The following is a 27,712-nucleotide window of genomic DNA, read 5'->3' on the forward strand; positions in this document are numbered from 1 at the left end:
TTTAATATAAAAATCAAATTACTTTATTGTATCTCATTTAATTACGTGACAAATTATTTCTTTTATATAATATCTTATCCATGTATAATTTTGAACTTTTAAAAAGTAATAAACTATAAAAGAGTCATATATTGATTATCCATTAGACTATATAATATCAACACAGGTCGTAATTTTTCTTTCCTCGTTTCCCGTAATTCCTCGCATATCTCCTTTATATACTTTTTGTGTCTTGTATGTCTGAAAAGAAAGATCAAAAATTTAATGTACATAGATGTATTGAAGATTACTTATAATCTTTGACGAAGAAATAGTACAATGTATAGATTTATGAAATTTCAATAAATAATAAACGAAAATATAATTCATGAAACGTAATACTTTTGAAAACTAGATTTGATAAAGATATAAATATTATAAGAATTCAGTATAAAAAGATATATGGTACCATGTCCTGTAAAAAAAGAAAATTTACTGATATTTACCAATAATGTAATTCTAATATCTATTAAAGTTTTTTTAATTTCTGTGAAAGTTTAGAATTTTAGCCAAATCAGATATGACTGATTTTCAAAAGTTTTGTCTAAACTTTCTTTATGCAATATATGATTTCATCATACTGAATTCTTTTAATATTTTTATTTTTGCTAGTGAAAAGGTTTACTTTTACTTCAAAACTAGTTTTTAAATTTATTTCATTTAATGAACTATTATTATACTTTCTTTTGTTGTTTAGTAAAATTTATATATTGTGCTATGTTTATGAGTAATACTGTAGTGGAATATTATGTACTTACTTATCGATAATGACTTGTATACTTTTCAAAAAATCCTGATCTTCCTCATCGATTTCTAAAAAACTTATAATTGTTCTAATCACACTCATTTCTAAGTACATTGCAAAAATTTCAATTGGCACTTTATGTGCGATTCTTTGAAAGTACGTGGACATCTGTGCAAATATCGAATTCTTCAAATTTCTTCGAGAACTACCAGAAAGTTTGTCCTTTTCAGACAAAATAAAATTGATATTGATATTACTTGGATTATTATTACTTAAGTAGTTCTCGCTTGTCGATGCTTTACTTTCAGTTCTATTTAAAATAGGTATCGATGTATCCAGTCTTTGAAAAAATTCCCCAACTTCTTTATTGGCTATTTTTTTTTCTTGATATCTATCTCTTTCCCAACTATGGACTCTCACTCCTCCTCTTTCATTGACTTTTAAAATAACAACTTGATTAATCGAATGTTCTCTGCAATATTCGAGAATTTCTTCAATGGATGACAAATCCAAAATTGTAACTTTTAATCCAAAACTCCAAAACTCTTTCAAAAGATCTATCATCTCTTTCTTTCGATGAGGATTGCCCAGACAAGAAATTGCAACATCGATGCCATATTTACTGTCAGATGATTCTGACGATTCCAAAACCGCTGATACAAGTTTATCCAACGAGATGCTGATCCCAGCACCGTATTGTTTAGTTTCTTTGCAGGCCATTCTGAGTTTTTGGAAAGACGACAACATTTTGTCGTAACGTCCACCTGCTGCTATTGCTTCTCCACATTTTTTTCTACGGCGTTTAACTTCGCACGTTATTTGATAAATTGTACCACTGTGTTGATTTATATTATGTACTAGGAGAGGAACAACTACTACTGTCCACTGAAAAATATAATGTTCGTTACAATTATTAATCATAATAGAAAATTACACAACGAAAAAAAAAATAGAATACTTATTCTTTTAAACTAATTTGACAATGAAACAAAGGATCAAATATTATTATTAAATAGATTAAATATTAGTATCAATATGCAAAAATCTTCTTACTAGACCATAAGGAAAATCTTTCCAGGAGAGTTACATTTAGTAGAGAATAGTACTTCACACTAAAAGAGCTCTATTACAATATGTAATGTTATGTACGTTGCACATTTTTTAAATTTCTGCGCTTTTGGGACATTTCAACGTATGGAATATTCAGAGAACTTATTTAGGATATAATGAATTACTTTACCTAATTCACGATTTTTATTTTAGGAATGGCAAAAAAGTAGCTTTATTTTTGATAAACTTCAATTAAATTATTTTTAAATGATTGTCTAGCCATACGTATAAAGTCATTTAAGTTAAATAATAATGATAATTTCACAATAAATATTTGAAATTAAACTTGAAAAAAATATTGTCAAAATTCTTCTATACTGTAGCAAATGAAAACAACCTCTTCGCAACTGGAAATCAGGTGCCGTTATATGTTTAAGTAAAACTTTCACTACAAAGTATTAGAAAAGTTGTTTCAATAGAAGTGTATTAAAATAGAACATAAAAAGTATACTAAAGATATTTTATTTGGATTTTTAATTTGTCTTACTTTTCTAAATTTGTTATTTGAAACTTACCTTAATGCCTAACGATTCAATATTTTCCATTACAGTCTCAATTTCTTTTAAGCCCTCCTTAGCTAATGCTGCAGCATCTCCTTTTCTCTTTGTTATAGTTTTCAACACACTGTGAATCTTAGCAATAGAACTCTCAGTCTCAAGTAAATTAAATAAGGTTTCCATAGCTTGATCAGTTAGACAAAGACTTATTAGATGTGTTTGGATTTGAAACCTTGAAAACTTTCCATCGCGTGCGTCCCGTAAAATTGAATAAATATCTTGATATTTTTCTGGATCGATTCCACAGTATATTAACACAGCTTTCAATAATGAAGTATGATTCAGGCGGATGGTGAAATTTCGTTCTTGTAATTGAGGTAGTTCATTGATGACTTCCCAGACAATGTGTATCAATTCAGCTTCCATTAAGAAATTATTGGCAGTTGGACTTATTATATCAAATGCACATTCATAAAGTTCTCGAGGATGAAAGCCCAGAACCTATGAAATATAAACGTTTATCAATTAGTATGCAGTTTTCAGGGGGATTGTGAGGGCTGTTGCCTCATTATTTAAAATTGTAAGCCTATGTGTACTGCCTATGAATTGTCAGTTTTAATAGGAAGTAGTTGCCAGAGGAAGTAGTTGTTTACAACGAAATCGGGAATTTGTAAATACCTTTTTTTCTCTAAAAACTTTTTCGATAGCGTATCTTCTGATATGTAGGATATTATTCCACACCACGTATCTTGCGAAAGGCGCACGTAAATCGTGAGGTATGCAAACAATGTTTCCACTACGAGTCATTAATCTGACACCAGAATCTAAAAAACTATAAGACTGGCGCGACTTTGGCATCAAAAGCGGTGTGTCTAAATGAACACCACCGTGTCTCTGAAAAATTTCAATTACTTTGCACTTTACTCCTTCTTGATATTTTTTCCAAGACAGAAAGTTTATGTAGCCTCTACTAGGTAAATTCATATCGTATGTAATATCGTCGGCTGGCGTAACTTCTTGCGTAAAGCAACAAGAAATTAAATATTTATAAGCTTTACTCTGATTATTCGATAACGTGCGTCGAATCATTTCTTGTAATTCTGTTTCTTCGAGACGTGGGGGAGGTAGGTATTCCGAAGAGAGAAGTTCTTGTGATGTCGGTCGTTGACTAGGATCATGGTTCAATAACCACCTATAATTACAAGTTAATTTTAATAGATTTAACAACTGATCAGAAAGAGCGGTTTATCATAATAAATGAAAGGGTTAATACAATTATTCATAAAAATCAAACATGATACAATGTGTATGGAATATACTACCCTGACAATATTTCAATGTTTTGATCATTGAAGATAAAATTATAATAATAAGTAATTTTAGAATTATTAAAAATGGAAGATTAAGTAAATAAATATTACTTCAAAACATATGAATAGAACTAGTCTTGGTTTTTATAAAAATTGAAAATAATCAAGTATTTCACAGGTTATTAATTTCATGATATTTCAGGTTTATAAGAATACATCTTTAAGGCACTAATAATGAAAAATATAGAATTTATATTTGTTCTAACTTATTTGTACTAACAATGGTTGTCGATAAAAATAATGGTCCAATATTTTCACATGTAGACTCATTACTTAGAAATAAGAAGCAATATTAATCTACTTTCGAAAGACCGAATTATTGAAAGCTGACAGGGTTAAAATACATATTTATAACATGCAATTCGTATAATGTATATTAAAAACCTTATAATACAAATTAAAGTATTTGTAATTGGTTACACTACACAGAACTACTACAAGTTCAAAGAATAGCTCAAAAAGTAGCTCCAGAAAAACATAACTTTTTCTACTTCATCAATAGAACGATTTCAATGATACGCTGCTGAAAAGTAATTAGAATTAAAAATAATTATACAAATTCTAATTCATGCTAAAAGATAATTCGAAAACATACTAGACTGTAATTTTTATTTTAATCATGTTACCTATAATAATAGATAAATTCAGAGATAATGTTGTCGGAAGAAAAGTATTAGAATAGTCAATGCTTAAATAAAGTTTTTTTCTAATTACCGTAAGATATGTGTTTGTCTTGTCATTTCTGATTGCTGCATTTCTGGAGGTAATATAATTTCTTTAGATCGTAAGTTGAGTAAAATTGCAATTCGTTCCATTCCTGTTTTCAGTGGCTTGTAACACATTTCGAATAATATTATTCCCAGACTGTAAATGTCGACTTTTTGATTGTAAATGGCTTTCACTGCTTTCGTTGTTAATTCCGGTGCTACGTATAATGCTGTGCCCACTTGTCCTGTTAAAGAGCCTACGTCTTCTGTACCAAAACTGAATCCTACAAAATCATACAGGAGAACACCATCGCTAAATTAGGAAAAAATAGAATAGTTTTTATCATAAATTCTTTGGACATTATTCGAAATAAAATTATTTTTTGTTTGCCAATATGACATTATCTAAAGTTTAAAAGAATAAAAATAACACTACTTAATATCAATTTTATGTTTCAATAGAACAGATCAAAAATTGTTTTGAATGTTTCGTGTCAACTATCTATTTTTCTACTTCAAACGTAGTAATTACTACAAATATAATTTTTGGGAAAATTATTATTAGTGTCTCAGAAAGAGTACCTTCTTTAAATGTTAGTTAAAAATTAGACTATACTAAATTCTTCTTTTTTAAAAAATTAAAAATCAAAGTGTAAAAACCAAGAATTCACAACCCTGTATTCTTCATTGAAACATAAAAAAAGTTAACATTCGTTGGAGTAAGATTTTATATTCGGTTTCTTCATAATTTTGCATGAGTAATGAGAATTCAACGAATTTCTGTTAATCATTTGGTATTTACCTTTTTCCATAGTTTGTGATTCTTTATCCATTTCCATGGTCTGTACAAATGTCGAAAAAATATTTGTAGTGGCGAGACCAAAATCTCCTATTTTAACGTGGTCGTTGCTGTCCAAAAATATATTCACTGGTTTCAGATCCCTGTGTATCATGCCTTGTTGGTGAATGTGTGCTAAACCCTCAACAATTTCTCGAAATAATCTCCATACTCTTTCTCGGTCCTCGTAAAGGCCTCCATCAATAGCTGTCCGAAGAGTGCTCTTTTCACAGAACTCCATTTGAATGTACATGAACTGTATTTCCCTTGTGGTTTCTTCTGATTTATTTGTATCTCCATTTTCGTTCTTTTTCGTATCCGGTGCAGATTCTTGGAAATTTGAATCCCTTTCAAATTCTATACTATCGGAAGAGTCTATTCGCAACAAATTCCGCACTCTGGAAAATAATTCATAATTATTGTCTACACATTAAACATTTTTTAAGTCGAACTATTGTAAGAGACAGCACACGAAATATTCAATTCTTATTGTTATATTTAAGAAAGAATGATATGAAATTTATTCAAATAATAATATTATACGAAGAATAGAAACTGAAATATTATATTCTATTTCATTACAGCATTTTTAACTTTTATTCAATAAAGAGTGAAATTTAGGCTTATTATTAACCATATTTATTTAAACAAACTAATTGGAAAAATATATAGATTATCCTGGTGCTTATTTTGTTTACAATCACATATTTCAAAAGTTATTATTGCGTATATTTAGATATAACTACAAAAAATTAGACATTTTATATTTTACTAATTTTATTAATTTATAGTTTTATGATATATCTTAATCTTTTTTTTAGATAGCAACATTTAAAAAAAATTAAATTGGGTTGTACTATAGAACAAGCAAACATGTTATTCATAATAACTACGAGTACTTTGGTTCGTTTATCAATTTTTTTAAAAGATTTATTTAAGTTTAAAATTTGTTGGATGAAGTGATCTAACCATGCTCTACTTTGAATTTTTACACATATAATTTATCGCTTCAAAAATGATTGATTTCTTACAAAAACGCACAATCTTCATCACTGTCGGTATCACTAGAAGCATCGCTGTTGTCTTCATCACTATCCGGTGGTAGTGTGGTGTTTGTACGAGATTTGTATGAAACATTCCATTCGACGTCTTGTAATGGCGGTGCCAATTTTTCGATATCGTCTGTGCCCAAATGCTAAACAATTAATTTCAGGTTATAATAGTATACTATATTAGCATATTTTTTTCAAACCACTTTCCAATTTTACAAAACAAACTAGTTTTCTTCAATTATTAAACATACAGATTTTGCGATACTTTATACATAATAAAGTTGCTGCAAACATGAGGTTGTTTCATATTATTGACCACGAGTGTTCAATCTAAATTTTTCCGTTCTATACATTCTATTGAATTTATACATTAATATACAATAATAGGAATACCAAATCTCGTAATAAGCCTACTTACGTTTAACAAGTCATTGTTCTTCTTTCCTAGCGGCGTTTCGTATACTTTCTCTATTTCATCAGTTATAGTAGCACTCTCTATCCAAGAATTGTAGTAGCGCACCACATTTTCATGATTCATGCGTGACAGTAATTTTACTTCTCTGGTTATCTTTCTGTTCAGTTGCTTGTTTTTGGGATTAAGCTCGATTCTTTTGATAGCATAAATTCCACCATCTAATTTGTTTTTCACTTTAAGTACATCACCAAAAGCACCTTTACCAAGCCATTCAAGCACCTCAAATTCATTTGTAATTCTTGAGTGACCACCCAAAGGTGGTACAAACTGCCTAATATCTGCATCACTTTCATCAGGCTCTTGATTCTCTTGTTCCTCCCTGCGTGGCATCTTTGGTGGTGACAATGCTCGAGCTAGAGGAGCTTTTATGAATGTATGTTGCAGCAGTTGTTCAGCGGACCAACGCTTCCGTTCATCGTTGATGAGGCATTTTTGTAAGAAATCTTGAAGATCAGGCTGCAAAATTCATATAACATTAGTATAATAAATTGCTAAAGGTTAGACAAAACAATGAAAAGAGCTCGCATAACGAAAACATTTCTTTATTCTTATACAACATGTTTGCTAGTTAATATTTTGTTAATGAAAGTATTATAAATAATTCAAAGACTTGGGTTTTTTAAAAAGTTAATTATTACTTTTCTATTTCTATTATAATTTACAGCTATTTTGACATCAAAATAATATTTTTCGATAATTTGTAAATAATCTTTTGTCCAGTTACTGTTATCCTTTTTCTACACATCATATATTTCAGTGAATATTAATACGGCTAGACCTAGAACAGTAACTAGTTTTGTTAAACAAATTTAACGATTATCATTATAATTGTCTATCTTATTTAGATTCAGGTGAAAACTGGCAAAACATGTGTAGTTTTAAATATAAGATTTACTTATCACTTTTCGTATAAATGCGCAATAAAACAGTATAACGCAATAAATATTATGGTAAGTAGTTAAGGGTATAATAAAAGCAAAGTAATGAAAGTAAGGTAATGAAAATTCTAATTATGGTAAACGTGTAAATACCTGATTGATCATTGCTGGGTTAATTTCATCTCCAGAAACGATCATTCCATTTAATAAAGAGAACATAAGTGCGCCAAAACGATAAATATCAGCTTTCTTTCCACCTCTTCCTTGGATACTGGGAAAATCTTGTTCAGGTTTGACAACTGCACATGTTTGATAAACATCAGACAAACGTTTGTTGAGTGAATAGTCTGATAATTTAACTATTCCTGTACGATCAATGTAGATGCTTGTGTCACGTAAGTCTTTGTGGACAACATTATTATCATGGAGGTACTTCAAAGCAAATAAAATCCCAGTTGCCAGATAACGAAGAAGGTCGATGTCCACAGGAATGTTCTCCAACAGGAAGAAAGAACAGCTGGTACCTATCTAATAATCAACTATTAATGTTTAAAATTCTTGTTTATATTTTTCGTGGAAATATTTGTACAAAAATTTATAATTAGTATTACAATAAATATATACAATCTTTTTTGGAAAATTAATTTTAAAGTGACTTTACAATCCCTATAATTATATGCATTCATAAAATTAGAATAATACTACACTGCTTTTGTTATGATTGCTGTTAATACCTTACATAGGATAATTTAGTAAGTTTCCTGTAATATACACATTTAATGACTATCTCAATAATTATTAGTTTGTTTTCCTGTCCCCCTACAGTATATACCCCTATAGTATTTTTATACAACATTCAACTCTCTTTTGAGAATTAAAATTTACCTGTTATAGTTAAGAAAAAAACATTGAAAAATAGTGCAACCTTTATAACCTTGATAAGTAAGCAAAATAACAAAAAATTAATAATTGCATGTAGTGTGCACTCCTTGATATTGCAGGATTGTTATAATCAAATACTTTACAAATAATTAGATGACCAATTTAATTAAATTGCTCTGTATATTTATTCATCTAATTATTAGTTTGTTACTAAAATTTCTATTACTAACATTTCTCTGTGGATAGTTCTTGCATATCTGTAAGTTTTACTAACTACATATTTACCACAAATTCTTGAAGAATGTAAACAACTGTTTCATCTCCATTTAATAAGTACTTCATACTTATGTAGTGTACAAGATTCGGATGGTGCAATTTATTCAAATGATTCATCTCTTGCTCGAGACTTCCTATTTGTTTAGTAATATGTTGTACATTATTTTCGTCGATATTGTGGTTTCCTTTAAATGTCCATTCACTAATTGCAAACAGTTCACCAGTTATCATATCCACACCAGCATATACAACAGATCCTTTGGTACTGTGGCCCATGCATTTTCCTCTGTATACATCCCGTTCATCTGTGAGGAGTACAATACTTCCTAAATGCCAGTTTAAGTTTATGTAATTATTTCGGTGATCAAAGTTCTGCCAGCAATTTTATTACTATTACAGTAACATCATTTTTTTATACTTATACAAATCTTATTTTATTAATTATTTAACATAACAGATTAATTTCACAATAGACACATTAAATGTTAATAAATGCAACTAGAAAATGAATTGTGCGATAATACAGGGTGGGGCAATAACTATTGCCACCTCAAATATCTTCGAAACTATAAGTTTCACAGAAATATTTGCTGAAACAATATTGCACAGTACGAAGGGGGCCATCCGGTGGCGATAATAGTTTTTTTGCAGGTGGAGGTACTTCGGACATTTGAAAGTCACCTTCATTTCTTTAAATGGATCGGTCTGTTTTTGCTTCCATATCATGATAGAGGATCTTAAAACGAGTTCAACGACCTATTACACAAGGTCATTGAAGGTCATAGAAAGTAGAGAAAGGCGATAATACTTACGGTTTTGGTAGTAAATAAAATATACGTTTATAGTAGGTGTTCGAAATGATGACCATCACTATCAATGCAATATTGGATTCTTTTTACGATTGATTGACTTGTAAGTCTTACAGCGTCAGAACTTATTGACGCACAGGCTGCAATAATTTTTTCTTTTTTTCAATGACCTTGTGTAATAGGTCGTTGAACTCGTTTTAAGATTCTCTATCATGATACGAAAGCAAAAACAGACCGATCCATTTAAAAAAATGAAGGTGACTTTCGAATGTCTGAAGTACCTCCACCTGCAAAAAAAACTATTATCGCCACCGGATGGCCCCTTTCGTACTATGCAATTTTGTTTCAGCAAATATTTCTGTGAAACTCATAGTTTTGAAGATATTTGAGGTGGCAATAGTTATTGCCCTACCCTGTATATCGCATCCACAAATGAAATGATAATGTTTATATAAATTAAAAAAAAAATGGTATTATTGATAGATATCTTTAATAGTTACAAACAAATATTATGTATTTATTCGTTTATCACTAAAATTTGCTGAAGCAATACCAAAAATGATTACCATTTATAAGAATTCAACTATTTAAAAAGGAAATAGTTTGTATTGCTTACGTAGATCAAGCGTTTTATGAGCGATACATTTTCTGTTCAATAGGTTGATTTTGTTAATCATGTCACAAGGTTACGTCAATAAGTAACTTATCCGTTCCCTTCCTCATTCACAAAATATATATATAAACGTAGTAAATACTAAGAAATAATAGAATAAAGGGTTGCTTAAGAAATTTCTATACAAAGTGACAGAGAAGCGTCGATCTCTACATTTATAAATCATTATTAATAACTAGTGCGGTTTGTTAGAAAACAAAGAATTTATGGAGAATCTTTATGATTTAAGATTTTGTATTTTTTTATCACGTTGTAATCTATTTGCTTCAACTACGAGATTATGAATAATATAGAATAAGTTGAATTAATGTGCAAAACATAATTGGATAAATATTGGTAGAGGAAAACTGATGTACGTATTACTTGGATGTAATGTAAAAAGTAAACGTTATCAACTATTTACCTTTGTTATGATCGAAGTGCAACGATTTTGTGCCTGTATGTTCGCATAAAAAACCATCAGTACTTTCGGAACTACTGGCGCATCTTCTTCGAGAATAAACGCGTGTTCTCTCTTGCGGAGACGTTGAAATCAATTGCGACAAATTGTCTGAACGATCACTATTCAAGCGAATCGACTCTTTTCGGTTACGAATTTCAGCTTTTAAAACCTCTTGTCTCTTTTGAATTTGATCCTGCAATACCTGCAATTTTGTTTTTTTTTGTTAATCATAAAATTTTATAAATCAGACACAGATACTATAAATAAATATACATACAGTCAGTAAAAACTGCTACATAAAATAACTCGTCTCTATAAAAAATCTTTCAAATAAAATTTGTTCTATTAATATCATTAATAGAGGATTATATAATATAATGACTTTAAATTTAGCCTGTTTAGTGTTTCTAGTTCTTTTCACAGAAATAGTGGAAGATACTCTGTACAAGTTTTACAGTAGAAGGCCAATTGAAGACCATCATATTATAGATTACAGAACCTTAAATTTGCTCTAGCAGTGGGTATAACAAAATATAAGAAACGTGTAAGGCAATTGTTGAAGAACTCAAGGTTGCCATTATATATCAAAAAATTGAGGAGAACCAAAAAATTAATGTATTTATATAAGTATATATGTATTCGTTTCATTAAGTTTGTAGTAGAACCGCCATGTGAGAAACGAGTAATTTTCGGATGAAGTCTAGAACTTGAGCCCGTTAGCTTGAGAATCCTTATAGGAGACGACTTTCCCGAGTTATTTTCTTGGAGATAATTCTCCCATTGGTTTAAAGGAAAGGGAATTTTCCTCTACTTACAGATTCAAAATGTCGTCAACTAAGACAACTGTACCTCCTTTGATACATGGATAGAATGCGGTCAATAGTTAAATTGTCTAGATTTTAGATCGTAATTCATCGAAATTCATCTTTGCTCATACTATTTGATAAACAATTCAAAGAATGCTTTTTTACCAAGCAAACCTTTTTCGCGCGGGTTAATCTATTTCCGAAAAGCACGTGGAACGATTCTCTCGCGATTATTACGAGTTACTATAACTTATAGTTTATTGGTTTATCAAGTTACATTTCGGTTTAGACGGCGAATTAGAATCCTTGTATCTATTAATTGCATTAGGTTTTACTTAATAAACAGGCTCAAATACTTTCCTTTGTAAGAGATAGAAGGTCACTATTTACTTACACAATAGTTATTGTAATATGGTAAAAAACAAAATATTTCGAAAATACGCATACGCTATCTGGGTTCATAGATCGTACATGCAAATTTGAGTGAAAATGGATTATTATTTAATAATACTTCCAAAAGACACAAATGTCGATATATTCTTTTGAATGTTTTCCAGTCCTTACATCGGAGGCTGTTTTTATCTCTTTAACATGAACAATGACCGATGAAATAATATATCAAATATTTTTTGGAGAATTATCTCTCCACTTTTATTAAAATGGGAATATCTGAATTTAGTATATTACTTAGTAAGAGCCGAATGAACTATCTTTGAGTTATAAACTGTACTCGATAACCTTGCATTTTAAATTGTAAAAGTCTTTTTGAACTTCGATGACTAATTCATCGACTCATTCATAAAATGATGACTAATTTAGTCATCCTTTGTTGAGGGCTTTTGCTTACAAAACCTGGAGAGTATGCCAATTTTATAAAATAGATGAAATTAATTATGGAATTAGTTGTGTTTATACATTTCAATGTAGTTGTTTCTGATTATAAGTTATATACATATGTATACGTCGTAATATGTATAATGTGTCGTTACTGCATAGACTTGTATCTATAAATGAATGGTTTACTCATTCGTTTAGCAGGTGTCATTGAAGATATTGAAGATATCCTTTATAAGAAACTGTATGTTACTTTTTTACAAGAAATCATTAAATTAAGCACATAGAGTATTTCTGTACAGGTCATAACAGTTACTTGTTTATAAAAAATGTTTTATGAACAAAACTAGAAAAAGTATGGTTCTATACGATTTTTAGTGTGACCGACTATATCGTTTGTTCAGTATCCTCTAAGTAAACACTGTTATAGCAGTTTACTGCTTGTCTTCGTGAGACAATGTTTTGTTACAATTCTTTTACTTCTTAGTTCTGCTAAAACTGACTTTTGCCATAACATAATTTTGAACTGTCATATTAAGTTTCAGTATATGTTTTAAACATTTGTAGTAAACATGGAAAATAGAAAAAGACAAACAACGACAGAAGAATGAAGACTTGCAGTTTTACATTGTAATCGAGAGTTTTCGCAAAGAGAAATTGCAAAAATGATAAAAAAAAGTCAAACTACAAGTGCAGAATATTCTAAAAAAATACCTAAATGAAAATCGTATTGCAAACAAAACAAAAAAAAATAATAAGAAAATTTTAAATGAATATAATAAAATGGTATGTTTTATGCCAAATAAAACAAGATTCAAGGAGAAGTGCTCTAAAAATTCCTGTAGATGTAAAAAAGTATTTGAAAAAGGAAGTTGATCCGGAAAATATTAGAAGAACTTTACGAAGAATACAATTACCATGGACGAGTAGCAGGTCGAATAACTTCACCCGAGGAAGGCGATGTACTTTTAGTCGCGCGCGATTGCAGAGCTACGCATAAACTGCGCACGCGCGCGGCGCCAGTACACTCGTGCCCGTCGACGACGCCGTCCCGATGAGGAGCGGGCTGCACAGCTGTATGGGCAATACAGGGAGTCGGTGGTTGCCCTGCAGCTGGCCATCAGGCAAGCAAAAGCCCAGACAAGGCGGGACCTCCTCGGATCGCTTAATCAAGTTCCTTGGGGGCGCCCGTATAGGCTGGTTATGGGACGTCTTCGTCTCTGGACGCCCCCTATTACGGAGAGCCTTGACCCCCAGTTGCTCGGGAGGGTCGTGGATGTAGTGTTTCCGCCATGTGCGGAGGCGCCCCGGCCTTATCCCGAGACGGAGGACCACGCATGGTCCTCCGAGTTGGGGGTAACCGAGGAGGAAATAGCCAGGGCCATCATATGTCTCCGGAGCAAAAATACTGCCCGGAGGCCGGACGGAATACCTGGCCGCGCCTGGGTGCTTGCCATGAGCGTCCTGGGGAAGAGGCTCATGGCCCTTTACACAGCCATGCACAGATTGGGGACATTCCCCGACCTGTGGAAGGTTGGTCGGATGGTCCTCTTAAAAAAGGAGGGGAGGCCGGCGGAGTTCCCCTTCGCGTACCGGCCAATTTGCCTACTGGATGAGGCGGGCAAGATCTTTGAGAAGATCATCGCTGCCCGCCACACCAGGCACCTGTCCCGCCTTGGCCCCGATCTGGCGGACAGCCAGTTCAGCTTTCGAGAGGGACGGTCGACGATAGACGCGATCGACCGCGTCAAATCCCTCTCGGAGGGGGCCGTGGCATGGGGCGGGGTGTGCTTGGCGGTATCGTTAGATATCGTCAATGTCTTTAACATCCAGCCCTGATCCGCCATTATGGAGGCACTTGTGGTCCATCGGGTGCCTCCTTATCTAAGGGCGGTGGTCGGATATAATTCCGTCCTGGTGGCCCCCCTCCCTGACGGGGCCACTACAGTCTCCTATGCAGACGACACTTTAGTGGTCACCGTCGGGGACTCCTTTGAGAGGACCATCCGACGAGCGGAGGTCGCGGTGGCGGTCGTCGTCGCGAGGATCCGCGATCTGGGGTTGAGGATTGCCCCTGAAAAGACCGAGGCCATCTGGTTCAAGAGGCCTCGGTGCAGGGCACCCCCGAGATCGTGGATCCGGGTGACAGGAGCCTGTGTGGAGGTGAGATCCGAGATGAGGTATCTCGGGCTGACCCTCGACAGCCACTGGAGTTTCGGGGCGCATTTCAACCGCCTCGTCTCCCGAGTGGAGAGGGCGGCGGCTTGCAGGAGCCGCCTTTTGCCCAATCTCGGGTGATCCGGGGATGCGGTACGCCGCTTATATTTGGGCGTGGTGCGGTCCATGATTATGTACGGGGCCCCAGTATGGGCCTCTGCGGTCCTGGCTGGCCGGCGTAGGAGACTTCGAAAGCTCCTGCGCCGGCTGCAAAGGCGGATGGCAATCCGCCTCATTAGAGGATACCGCACCACGTCTAGCCGGGGATCTTTCCTTCGAGCTCGAAGCGGCGGTGCGGGCCTACGTATATAGGACCCGCATCGTCAGCCGAGCTCGGGGATTCCCGTCGGAGCCGGAGGCCGTCCAAGATCCCGAGCTTCGGGCCCGGCGACTAGCGTGGGCTACGTGGCGTGAGGAACTTCGGTCCCACGCCGGCCAACGCGTCGCCGGGGCTCTCCTGCCACACCTCACCAGGTGGCGAGAGAGGCGGTTTGGCAGGCTCACTTACCGGGCGACGCAGGTGATAACTGGCCATGGTAGTTTTGGCCAGTACCTGTGTCGCATCGGTAAGCGATGTGACGGCGACATGCGACGATGCGGTGGACTCGGCGCAGCTCACGCTGGAGGTGTGTCCCGCCTCTTTAGCGCTGCGCCGAGTCCTAATAGACGAAATTGGGCGCGACCTCTCGCTCTCCGACCGTAATTGGGGCAATGCTGGGGAGCGAGAAGAAATGGAAGGCGGTGGTCTCCTTCTGTGAGCGGGTCATGCTGCAGAAGGAGGCCGCCGGGCGGCGTCGGGAACGACGCATCGCCGACGCCGCCAGTCGTGCCCTGGGGGGCCTCCCCAGGCACCCAATGGCCTTGCGTAGGAGGGTGCGCAAGGCCAGGAGGAGATGATAATGGCGAGCGGCGGGCACGTTGATCCCGAATGAGTCCTAGAATGACCTTGAGTTATAGTTCGGTGGATTCGTCTTAAAATCGGTAATAATGTCATCGAAAAAAAATATATAGTTCCATTTGAAAAAACATCGATGACCTTGAAATCTCAAAAAATATGACCTTTAAAAAAACAATTTCCACCACAACATGTGCCCCTTCGAACCAAACAATTTGTTCTTCAGCATTTCCGCGTATCATCAACGATAATGGAGATATTGCTTTGTAACACTTTATTTGCCCCACCCTGTATAATGTCTCTTTGCAATGCAAATTTACCTGCACGTCGAAAGTGACGGCTACATAAATCACTGAAGTTTCATTAAATAACTTCAAAAGGAAACGATAAACGGTCGAGCCAGTGAATCGATGTAACACAATTCTGCTTATTGGCTTGACTGCCTAGCATTTGCCTTGTTCGGCTCTCATTGGTCAGTGTTATTCATTAATAATTCCTAAATAAAGTCGCCGACTGCACTTGCGTTAAGCCAACAGTTACTCGAAATGACCTCAGGAACCACTCATTTCCCAATTGTGAGTGATTTTTGGGACTACTTTATACATTTATGATTGCGGTTCACGATAAATTAATATCCTGATTAAACTGTTGGTTTTAATAATAAATCGTGTTGCTTACTTGTCTCGCTTTGTCTTCCTTCAGTTGTTTTTCCACCTTTTCAAGTTCAATTTTTTCTTGTCGCCGTGAAACCATTTCTTCATAGAAGCTACGATAACTTGGTTTCTGGTTCTCGTGTAGGTATTTCTGAACATGTTGAGATAGCTCAAAGATCATTACTTCCCCTTGCAGTTGTATTATCAGATTCATTAATTCTGTGTTCAATGTATCAACTTGTTGATGAGACAGGCCTTTGCTGTTTTGCAATTCTATACGCGGCGCTCTGTAATTTTATAAAAAAAGAAATATGAGATGGATGTATAATATGTTTAATCGCGTAGGAATATGTTCAATGTTTCCACATTACTTTTGTAGAAATCCTTCAAACTGGGAAATATTATGGCAGCCAAAAGAAACGTGTCACATGCTGATAACATAATGCTAATAAACAATTTGGACGTAGATTGGCAACAGGTTTGAATCTCATTCGAAATGAAACATCAAATTGTGCACCTACTTTAGCTACTTGGCAGGAAGTATCCTCCACGATAAAAAGATAACATTTTCTATGGATAGTATAATTTTAATAATTATATATGGTATTGGTTTTGGCTAACACAATGTTCAAATAAGAATAACAAATATAGATCTATACTAATATCAGAGCGTTATAAAGATAGTACACGTACTTAAATAAATAATAAAAGCTGAAACTACACTTATACAACACTAGATTTATATTTTCGAGAATGCCTTTTTCAATACCTTGAACGTTATAAATACACGTTAGTCTAGATTAAGTTTGGATTAGATCTACAGATTTTCGTGCATATTTCGTTGACCTTTTGTCATTCTTAAGGGGTGCAGAATACGATACCGGAATTTGATTAATTATTTTAGAGACATCCCAAAATTATTGTACAAGCCGGAAATGCGGAGTTCCTGAGGTTATTTGAAGTAATATTTTCTTTAGTGGAAATGGAATCTACGGTTTGTCTTACGAGTTATTAACGAAAAACAGTGGTCAATGAGAGATGATTGCGGCAATTTCAAGGTGGTCAAACGACTGAGAGCACAGTGCTTCAAATAATTAAATTCTTTAAAATTCTTTAACAAACATATCCTTTATTTTCTTTAACGTGATTATTTATTATTATTATTAATCATATATTGTTAATCTTTATTGCAATCGACTCAGTTCATAATTAAAACGGCTGTCACGGTTAAACTACTTACTATTTCGGATCTGAAAAGTTACTAAATATTTTACAGACATTCTAAAATAAGAATGAACAATAAAATTCTTAAAATTATCATTGTCTGGTATTATACAAATTTGAAAAGTTCAATTTTGTGACTTGTCCATTACTTCTTGATCGCCTAACAGTTCCCACTACAGCCTCGCATTGATCACTTTCGTTAATAAGTGGTAAACAAAGCTGCGGATTACATTTTCGCTAAGGGAAGAGTTACTCCAAATAACCTCGGAAACCCCGCATCTACTGCTTCTACAATCATTTTGGGATATATAACCTTGAAATTTTGCAAAATGTAACATTTAAAAAGAAATTATTTCCATTGCAATACAGTAGATATCGTGAAAGTCGTGTGAAATTGGTGTTATGAGTTAAGAAAGTTTTATAATGTTTATAATCTGATTTATATAATATAATCGTTATTATTTAATAGTGTATTTTACTAAAATACATTTATAATTTCATCTAGAGTTATATGTCGCCATATTTTTTAATTTCAGGAAGGCCTTTTTATGTTAAAGAAAATAATCAGAATTTTTATTGTACACAGCAAATTAATAAAATTGAAAAACAATAGATAGTAAGTTACTTACTCGTCAGGATAGTTGTTGCTACATGTTACGTGTAAGTCGATTTGTGCGTGTACTTCAGCTGGACCGGACATGCCTTTTTGGGGCGTTAGAGTCACAATAATATCCAGCGGCTGCCATTTTCGCTTATTTTTTCCACATCGTAGATCACGAAGCTCGTCTCCGAAAATACTCTGTACAACAGAAAATATTGTTTCATTGACACTACATGATTACGTGTACAATTGCTTGATCATCGTCTATTTTTACATGTATACAGGGTCTTTCAAAATTATACATACTCCGGGAAAGCGGTCTAGTACTTCACAACAGACTACAAAACTACCTCGACCAGATTTCACACTACTTCCAAACCTGGAAACTGCAGATTAATCCGACCAAAACCCAGGCCATCTGCTTCCCCAGGAAGACAGAGGCTCCCATCACCACCTCCTTAACCCTAAACAACCATCCTATATACTACTCCCACCAAGTAACCTATCTAGGGATCATCTTCGACTCTAAACACAACTGGACCCCGGCTACCCAGGATAGAGTTAACAAAACTAAAAAAGCAGCCGCATCCATACACCATCTCCTTTCTCAGGGATCCAAACTGAAGAGAACCCTCAGACTAACCATCTACAAAGCCTGTCTTAGACCAGTTCCCACCTATGGCTCTCGAGGCTGGTGCGTCGCCCCAAAATCCACCCTTAAATCATTACAAATCCTACAAAACAAAATCCTAAAAACCATCACAGGCAAACCCCCACGATATCACACCCATGACCTACATACAGAAACCAACATGGAACTGATACCCTCTTTCATTCGTAAAACTATATCCAAATACTCTGTCTCCGATCACGAAAATCCGCTCATACGTGAAACAGGTCTCTACGACATAAATAGGATACCCTACAAAACCAAGAAAAAATTCCCCTTGGACACTTCCAACCTGAGCTAATCCCGCTCTACGCCTCAACTTCATCCAAAATCCCCCCTACATCCCAATCACCTCAAATCACACTGGCCTACCTCACGGGGTAAGCAACTTCGAGAACCGGGGTTTTCTTTGAAAATTTTTTCCCCAATAATCCCTCACTACAAACCGGTAAGAAGGCCATAGTCTTCAGGTACGGTTGAAAACTCTACCTCACAACAAACCCCATTAAAAAAAAAAACCCTCATCGGGTTAGTTTCAAGTCAAATCGCGACGACGAGACGCCGATCCCCGGCGAAAATTTTAACCCTGTAACTACCCTCACGGACAAGTTACAGGGTTAAAATTTTGCACAGATGAGTTTTTATTGGTCAGCTATCGAATGGTATATGACTCATTGAAAAACCTCTAAGGGCAGTTTTGACCATCTTAATCGGCTATGCCCTTTGGCTTAGTGTCAAGAGTATGGAACGCATTTATTGAAAACAATCAATAACATTACAGTGGACGAACAGCTTTTTCCTACGACAGCTAGAGATGTAGGTTCACCCAATACATGCCGAACAAGCCCGATAAATTTGGCATCAAATTTTGGTTGGCGTCTGATGTCAAATGTAAATATGTGGTGTATGGGTTTCCGTACTTAGGGAAAGATGAAATGAGACCAAATTTCATAATGAGATTAAATTTTATAATAGTACAAAATGGGGGATAGATATGACCGACCAAATGGCGAGAAAATACAGTGTGAAATGTAAATGCCATAAATGGCCTATGCATGTATTTCATAACATCCTCGATTTGGTCGGCATAAACTCATGGATCCTGTACAAAGAAACGACAGGCGAAAATATTTCACGGGTAGATTTTTTATTCCAGTTAGGTGAAGAACTTTATAAAACGTCTAAAACGTCCAAAACGTCTAGAATGTCAATCAGTCTCTTGTAAAACCACATCGTTTCCAAGTAGACGAAAAAAAATGCCAAATCAAGTATTGCTCAAGTAATAGAGTAACGGAAACGTGCTTGCAGTGCGAAAAGTATGCATGTGGAAAGTGCTTGGAAGAGCAACCATTGATTTGTAAAAACTGTGGTATTGAATAAGGAACCGATGTTATTACAATGTTATTTTTATGGTTACTATATTTTGTTACAAAGATTCAATTTTTATATATGAAACTGAAAGTTTGCTAAGTTAAAGCTGACGATATTACAATGTGCGATTATCTTTATAATAAAAACAAAAATGAAGAAGGTAATATTTCTTAATTATTGTTCCTGTTATATCACTCAAATTATCTATATTTAACCGGTAATTTGAAATCCTGACAGTTTTCGCAATTATTTGCAGTCAAACGCAAAGGTGTCAAAAGATACAATGTATACACAAAATCGTGGTAGAAATAGTGTTAAGAAATATAAGGAGCAAATTTACGCGAATTTTAAAAAATTATAATAGTACAAAAATATATATTTCAGAAATAATGACAATAATAAATATCTTTATCAATAAAGTATAACAAATCAAGTTCCCGCTATTGTGTTACACGTTATTCCAAACATTATTATTCGTTATTCTACATAAAATTAAAATAAATAATAATAAATTAATTAAATTATTGTATATATAAGAAGAAAATTAATAAAAAAATTCATCATAGATATAGGAGACTTCTTTGTTTGATGCTAGGTTAGAATCAGACAGGATGACCACAATTAGAATTTCTCCGTGCCTAAAATTTGTCTACATGTTCAGACCTGTAAGTTCACTTGCAAACCCTCTATGGGCAATTTTTACTATCTTAAGCGGTTAAGCTTTTTGTGTTAACAACACTAGGTATAACTGCATCCAATGTCTGTGTGTAACCTTGCATGACCAACATACCCTCGCACAGTCTCTTTTAACATATTGAAATTTTAAAAATGAAATGTGAAGGTCAGTACAAAGTAAAACACGAAAAATGTTGATTTACTCAAAATAATGTCCTAATTTTTTGAACACTTGTATGTAAAGTACGTATAAATGTATACAAATTATACAAATGGATACAAATTATACATATACATATATGTTGAATATTGAAATTCGCTAATTTCTGCATTAACTTCTAATAAGCGAGATGCCACAGAATTACGTTTGTCCATTATAATATTTGTATTGTCAGCATAAAAACTTATTAAATTATCAATGGAGAGATTATATTTTTCAGTGTATATATCAAACATAGAAATGAGCTCTCTGCATTCGCAGCCTTTACTTCAACTAAGTCTAATAAGAACATTTTGATATCATCTTCATCTACATGTATGTATCTTACCAAAATACACGTGTTTCATGTTTGGAACGTCTATACTCTTTTCCGCTAATAACGAGAAGTATTTATTCCTCAATATACTTATAATTTTCAAAATAATATATTTGTTAATATGTTCCTTACTATCACAAGAATTACTTGGCTCTTGAATTGCATATGTTTAATGATTTCACAACTCATTAGTACAGCTTTTAATATTTCAACAAAATGTTGGAATAAGTAAACACTCCCGCTGTGTTCCATAATGTCCAATACATATTTAATTTCTTCACTTGTACCTCCATAGGAGATAATACAACTCCTTCTTATGCTCCAAAGTGTTACATATTTAACATATTCATATCTGATTGTCTGTACATATCAAGCACACTTTTATGTATCACAAACATTTGCATGCTTTACTTCGTCATCTTCACTTCACATATGAAGAATTCTCTTCCTCAAGTCTTGAAACTTGTATTCTGATTCGTACACCTTTTTTTTGAATACAGGAAAAGAAACAATGTGGAATCTGGGTTTGCTTCCTATTAATACAAAATGTATATATGTATAGTTTATTCCAATTTAATTTCAACTTTCAAATTGAATTCATACAAAACCATGAAACATCTGTCTTACCTGCTTCTCTAATCATTCTGGAGATTTTTATAACAAAAGCTTAATAAAACAAAAGGTTCAATTTGTTAGAAATAATTCACAGCACTTGTCTTGGTGACACTTTCTTCTGGTCACGTCATTCTTAGTGTTGCTTTGATAGTATCAATACCCCTCCCATTTGTTATATTACTAAGCCAACCCCTTCCCCAGCCAACTCACAGAGCTTCCATGTCATCACTACTACCAAACATGTTGTTTTTTTTGTAAATGTAGTATAACGTAGGTATCCATTGTAGTTATAGCAACAACAGTTTTTTAATAATTTCTAGGAAACTGGTAAATACTAGAAAGTATAATTGCATATTTCATATCAAATTTTATTTTAATCGACCGAAGCTTGCTGTCAAAAGTTTTCAGAGAGTTCAATGCACCAAAACAATAAGTAATTTTGTAGCAGAAAATTTAACTATTTGAATGATCAATAGGATCGCTAGGTCTTAAAATTATAGAAAATTGTTGTGGTGCCTTTGTTGATGCAATAAATCAAAATTGGAAATAATTTGAAACCTCATCGTTTTAAAAAAGTGATTTTGATAGATGAATACAAAAATACAAAAAAAATATTTGAAAATTCTATACATCGTTGTCGAAAAAATGATTGCTGTAATTAAATGTAAAAGGGATGGTATGAAGTACTACATGTTAACCACAATGTTTGCTTGATTATATACCATGTTTACATTTTTTGATATAGAACTTTCATCAGCTTTGAGAACTTACCTTTATATCACACTATTTTTCTAAAGAACACTTGAAAAGATGTACTTAAGTAAAGGTTTAATTAGATTTAATTAACGCATACTGATCAAATGGAACAATGATATTTTAGGGATGGTTATGGCTTTCTTGATGCCAATTATTGATCATGGCCCAACGAGATTGCAGTTCCTGTTATTTTGTGACTTGTTTAGTGATTAACGGATGTTCGAAAAACATCTGTCACTTGTGTATGTTACTTTCCAGAAACCAAAAGATAGATATGTAGTCAAAAATTAATCAGTACAGAAAGCAAAGGAAATTGGTCAGCCACTCCACCTAATCTCTTGATTAAATTGAGACATGATTTGAAGGAGTGGACGAATACCTCCTCTTGCCTCTTGACTGATCCATCTCAATTTTTTTAAGACCGGTTTCTTCTGTTGAAACAGAAACTTTCCTTTATAAAACTTTTTCTTAATTATTGAAAAATCATACACTACTATGATAAGAATATAATTTTGTTTGAATTGATATATATTATTGTTATTACACATCATACAGCCATCTTTAGTGCTGGTGTCACCTTATAAGATCTTGCTGGGCATAAATTTTAATAATAATGTGTAAAGCTATATTTTGTGACTTTAAAGCAATAAAAAAGATATGAGAATAAAGGTGAAATATTGCTCACCGTTTCCTATCTAAAAAGCTATAAAAATCCTTCTTTATACAGCACTTTGATTATATTGAACAAAATTTTGTTACTCACTTAATTTCATTAGGTTTGCATGATGCATACCCTCTTAATCAGAAAATATAAGCATTATTCTAAGAAAATAGGACATATTATATTGGAATAGTCAATAGTCTGTGCGTTTTTTTTTAGTAAATAACATAAAACTGTATGTATGATGTGAACAACAACTTTATTCAACAATGTATTGGCTTTTTTCCAGCCTTGTTCATATTTCTGCATTTAATGAACTGATCTACAATACCATCTGATACCATCATTGAAATTAAACTTTTTCCTTTGGAAGAAAACGAAATAATCAAAGTCTGACAGTGCAAGGTTTAATGTTTTCTAACAATATAATGTTATACATAGTCTGATGTTATGGTAAAAAAGGACAACTTCCTCGTGATTCACTAATTTTGATCATTTTTGTTGGCACTACTTAACTCATTGAGATGTCGTTAGTATACACTTGAATTAATTGTTTTGTCTTGAAAGCAGTTCAAATACACATTGGATTTCCAATGTCATCAAATTGACTACTACAGGACCTTACCTTAATAAAGGTCTGCTTTTGATTTTATTCACATTTACTGACATATTCAAACAGTGTAAACAAATTTTCATGCTGAATTTTTTTCTGTTGTGTTTAGAATATTTGCAACTATTTGAATCATGCAGTATGAATTATAAATTATATTGTCAGGATGTAATTATAAATTTTACGTTTACCAAACTATATGTAATTGAACTTCTCCTTTGAATTATAATTAGGTTTGGAAAACTATTTTTAATAAATTATGAAATTTATGATGGTATGAGCAGTTTTAATATTATGCTATAATGTGTTTAATTATTTCTACGTACAAAAAGAATTAAAAATATTTAAAAAAACCTGTGAATAATTCAAATTTGTAAGACAATTATTTACATGTTAGTAATTTTGGGTAATATTGTCCATACCGTTGCAAAAATTTTGATAGCAACTTTGTTTTTTTACTTAAATACTTAATTAAGTAATTTAAAAGGCGAAATTTCCGAAAATCGGTCACATTCGAAATTTTGCAAATAGTTTCATTTTACATAAAAACAATGTTTGCCAGCTAGATTTTTTGCAACTTAAGTTTAAGGTCCAAAATTTTGCAAAGAATGTTTTTACCGTTTTAATGTTACTCGCTGTGATTTTAAAACTCCTACAAATTGTTTTCACTGAAATTCTAGAAACCGTTTCGTTTTAAATAAAAACAATGTTTCATGACCTAATTTAGTTCTAACCCAGATGTGGGGTATAAAAGAAATTTTAGGGATAACTTTAATTAAGAATAAACCTAATTGAGGTATTAGTTTTAGGAATTTTATTGTATAGAGTAGAATCAGAATATGAAAAAGGAAAAGAAAAGAGGAGTAGGATACAAATCAGATTCCTAAATTGGCTGAGCGAGGTAAGTATGCAAATTAAAACAGCAACTAGAACAAGAGCTTGGAAATTCAATGAAAGGTAGAAGAAGGGTAGAAGCAGCAAGAAAACATAAGTTAGAAATTGGAAAGCACAAAAAGGTGGAAAGAGTATCTGATGAGGAATGGATTGAATCAACTTAGAATATGACAAAGGAGAGAAAGAGGAAAAGAAGTAATAGAAGAACTAAAGAAAGGGACAGAGAAATGTAATATAAGTGCATAAACTCAAGATTCAATCACATGTATAGATTTGAAACAACAATAGAATTACTGGAATATCTCAGAAAAGAAGGAAAGGACAGAAATCAATGATTACTAGCATAAATAAGGGAAAGAACAATATAAAGGTGAAACAGATATTGGGAGAAAGAGGACAGTTAAAGATATGAGCTATGCATTTATTTGTTTGGAAACTTAGAGTGTAGGAATTAGAAAGGGATATTAATATAGAGGTAATATATTGAGTGAGGAGGGATCAAAGGAAGTGATAGAATTGCTGAGGACACTGAAGAGGAAAAGAAAATAGGAAAGATATAGATAACCAAAGAAAAGTAATAGAAGGAAAGCGATATGGATAAATGAATGTCTGGAGCTGTAGAAGTCACTCATGCAAATAGTTACATAATTAAATATAACAAAATAAAGAAATCCTTTGTATGTATTACATTAATTAAAGGAAATAAAATTACTTTTCATTAGTACACTGCTTCAATTTGTACAGCAAATTATAGAAAAACTGGTTACAAAAATCTAAGGAAAAGTTATTGTTGTCGCTAATGCTAAGCCTTAACTTTAACCCTATTAAATACATCTGGCATATTTTAAAGAGAAAGATTTAAGATCACATAATCCAATTGAAAATATTTCTTAGCCAAAACCAAAAATTTTACTTGTTTAAGCAGAATTTTTACATGCGATATTAGCTATTCTGTGCACATTATTATATGTCATAGAGAGTAAAAAAGAAAATACTAACCACTAAATAAATAGGTGAGGATAAGAATTATGATTTCATATTTTTTCATAGTGAAATGAGGTTCTAACAGAACAGTTTGGCTTTTTTTCTAAAGTCTTTTGAGTGATAACTATATCTTGACATTTATAAACTATTCTTTTGCAATATAAATGAATGTATACAAAGCATTTTTTAAATAAAGAATGAAACTTATACATAAAATACTTTTTAAACTAATTTAAGTATATAGCAAATTTGATATACGTACAAATTATATAGTACATTTATTAGATAGGGTATATAACATTTTACAGTTTAGACTTAGATAAGATGAAAATTGAATTGCAATTCTAAACTTACCTTCAAAACCTCAATTTCGTTTTCCTGTCGATCTTTAGAAGATTCACAGGACATATTTCTCACAAATTTTTTCACATGGTGTTCAATTAAAATGATAACGTCTGCATGAGTTTATATTTCAAAATTTTTTATGAAATCTTCTAAACTATGAAAACAGAACTAATACTCACAAGTACAACAATAGTTTTATTAGTTTTTCTATTTCAGTAACACATCAAACAAAACTTTTAACATACAACAGTTTCAAAACAGTTCACAAAACTAAATACATTTGCCACTTCCCTTCTACGAATGCTATGAACATCTTACGCATTGATAGGCTAGGGTACTGTGCCATGCACACAAAACATTATTTATACACATACATATATGTATAGCTGTATATATATAGTATAACTATTTACCATATTGGATTAAAATCCCGGGAATTTCAAAATTTCAAACAGTGTTGATGGTAACATATTATTACTTTATTATATGTTACGCATCTACAATGCTAAATGTTTAATATTATTACATGTTTTTAGTTTATATAAATAATGATAAATCTACTACCAATATCCACAGTTAAAATATTATTACTTGTTAACACATATAACTTTAAAAGATTTATTAATATTTAAAAAAGTAAAAGAAACTTAGAAACAACAATTTTCCTATGATGAGATGTCAAATAATTAAATATCCAATAATTAAATTGAATACTTTAGAAAAATATTCTTAAAAACTAGAATTCTATTTTCTGTTTGCTATTATCATTGGATACAGTATAATATAATATCTCTTAAATTTAAAGTATTCTATTATTAAATTTAAACTGAAAAAATTAAAAATTAAATATAAAAGATATAATTAAACAGTATGGTGGTTATATACATATACACAGTATATTTTTTAAATTCAATTATATGTAATTAAAAGAGCTCACTAACAAATTTATGTCATCAAGAAAACAATTGTACAAAGTGTATAGTACATTAATAAATATTTTGAGTGTATATTTACAAAATGATAATAAAGTAATACATTTAATTATCTTCAAATAGTTTGTTTCAAAAAGTGTCAAATGAAATGTACCCTGTTTCGTGAGGGGCTACTTTTTATGTAAACCCTTTTTTGTAAATTCAATTGACTCATAACTTTTTGATATTTAAAGATCGTTCAAAGTCATTTAATGTTGTTTATATCTTCGTTAATAATCCTAAAAATTTCATCTTCCTCCAATATTTCATCGTTTCGTATTTAAACATAACGCAATTCGCACTAAAAAAAGTACAGTTTAAACAGCATAGAATTAATTTGAATGACCTTCAAAGATCAAAATATTTAGTTCAACGAATTGACCTTGAAATGCACTATACGTTTACATAAAAAAATACAGTTCTATTAAAAAAAGATCAAGGTCATCTTAAAATCTTTAAAGTATGTCCACTCAGCAAAACTTTGTAAACATTATAAATTGTCCCTTCAAAACAGAGTCAGTTTAATTTCACATATTTTTCCAAACTATAATTTAGAAGATAATTGAGTACGATACTTCAAATGAAACACACTGTATATAAA

General features: G+C 32.8%; 1 protein-coding gene across 4 annotated transcripts; it reads right to left on the reverse strand.

Moving 5' to 3' along the window:
- Positions 1–26,452, reverse strand: Gcn2 (eukaryotic translation initiation factor 2 alpha kinase Gcn2). 4 transcript variants are annotated; one of them, XM_078185938.1, is made up of 15 exons: positions 26,320–26,445; positions 26,150–26,181; positions 18,052–18,221; positions 16,224–16,485; positions 10,755–10,995; positions 8,879–9,195; positions 7,865–8,239; positions 6,777–7,289; positions 6,338–6,501; positions 5,271–5,704; positions 4,476–4,752; positions 3,070–3,583; positions 2,410–2,892; positions 798–1,669; positions 1–240 (listed from the first exon to the last, which is right to left on the reverse strand). In XM_078185938.1, the coding sequence occupies exons 3-15, from the start codon at positions 18,120–18,122 to the stop codon at positions 114–116; spliced, it is 4,650 nt and encodes a 1,549-aa protein (XP_078042064.1). In that variant the 5' UTR covers positions 18,123–18,221; positions 26,150–26,181; positions 26,320–26,445; the 3' UTR covers positions 1–113. The 4 variants fall into 4 exon arrangements, with proteins under 4 accessions (XP_078042064.1, XP_078042065.1, XP_078042063.1 ...); XM_078185939.1 differs by lacking the exon at positions 26,150–26,181 and having other exon boundaries at positions 26,320–26,452; XM_078185937.1 differs by having other exon boundaries at positions 8,879–9,174; positions 26,150–26,449.
- Positions 26,453–27,712: the final 1,260 nt, after the last annotated feature.

The sequence above is a fragment of the Augochlora pura genome, chromosome 7, assembly GCF_028453695.1.
Source record: "Augochlora pura isolate Apur16 chromosome 7, APUR_v2.2.1, whole genome shotgun sequence".
Lineage (NCBI taxonomy): Eukaryota > Metazoa > Arthropoda > Insecta > Hymenoptera > Halictidae > Augochlora > Augochlora pura.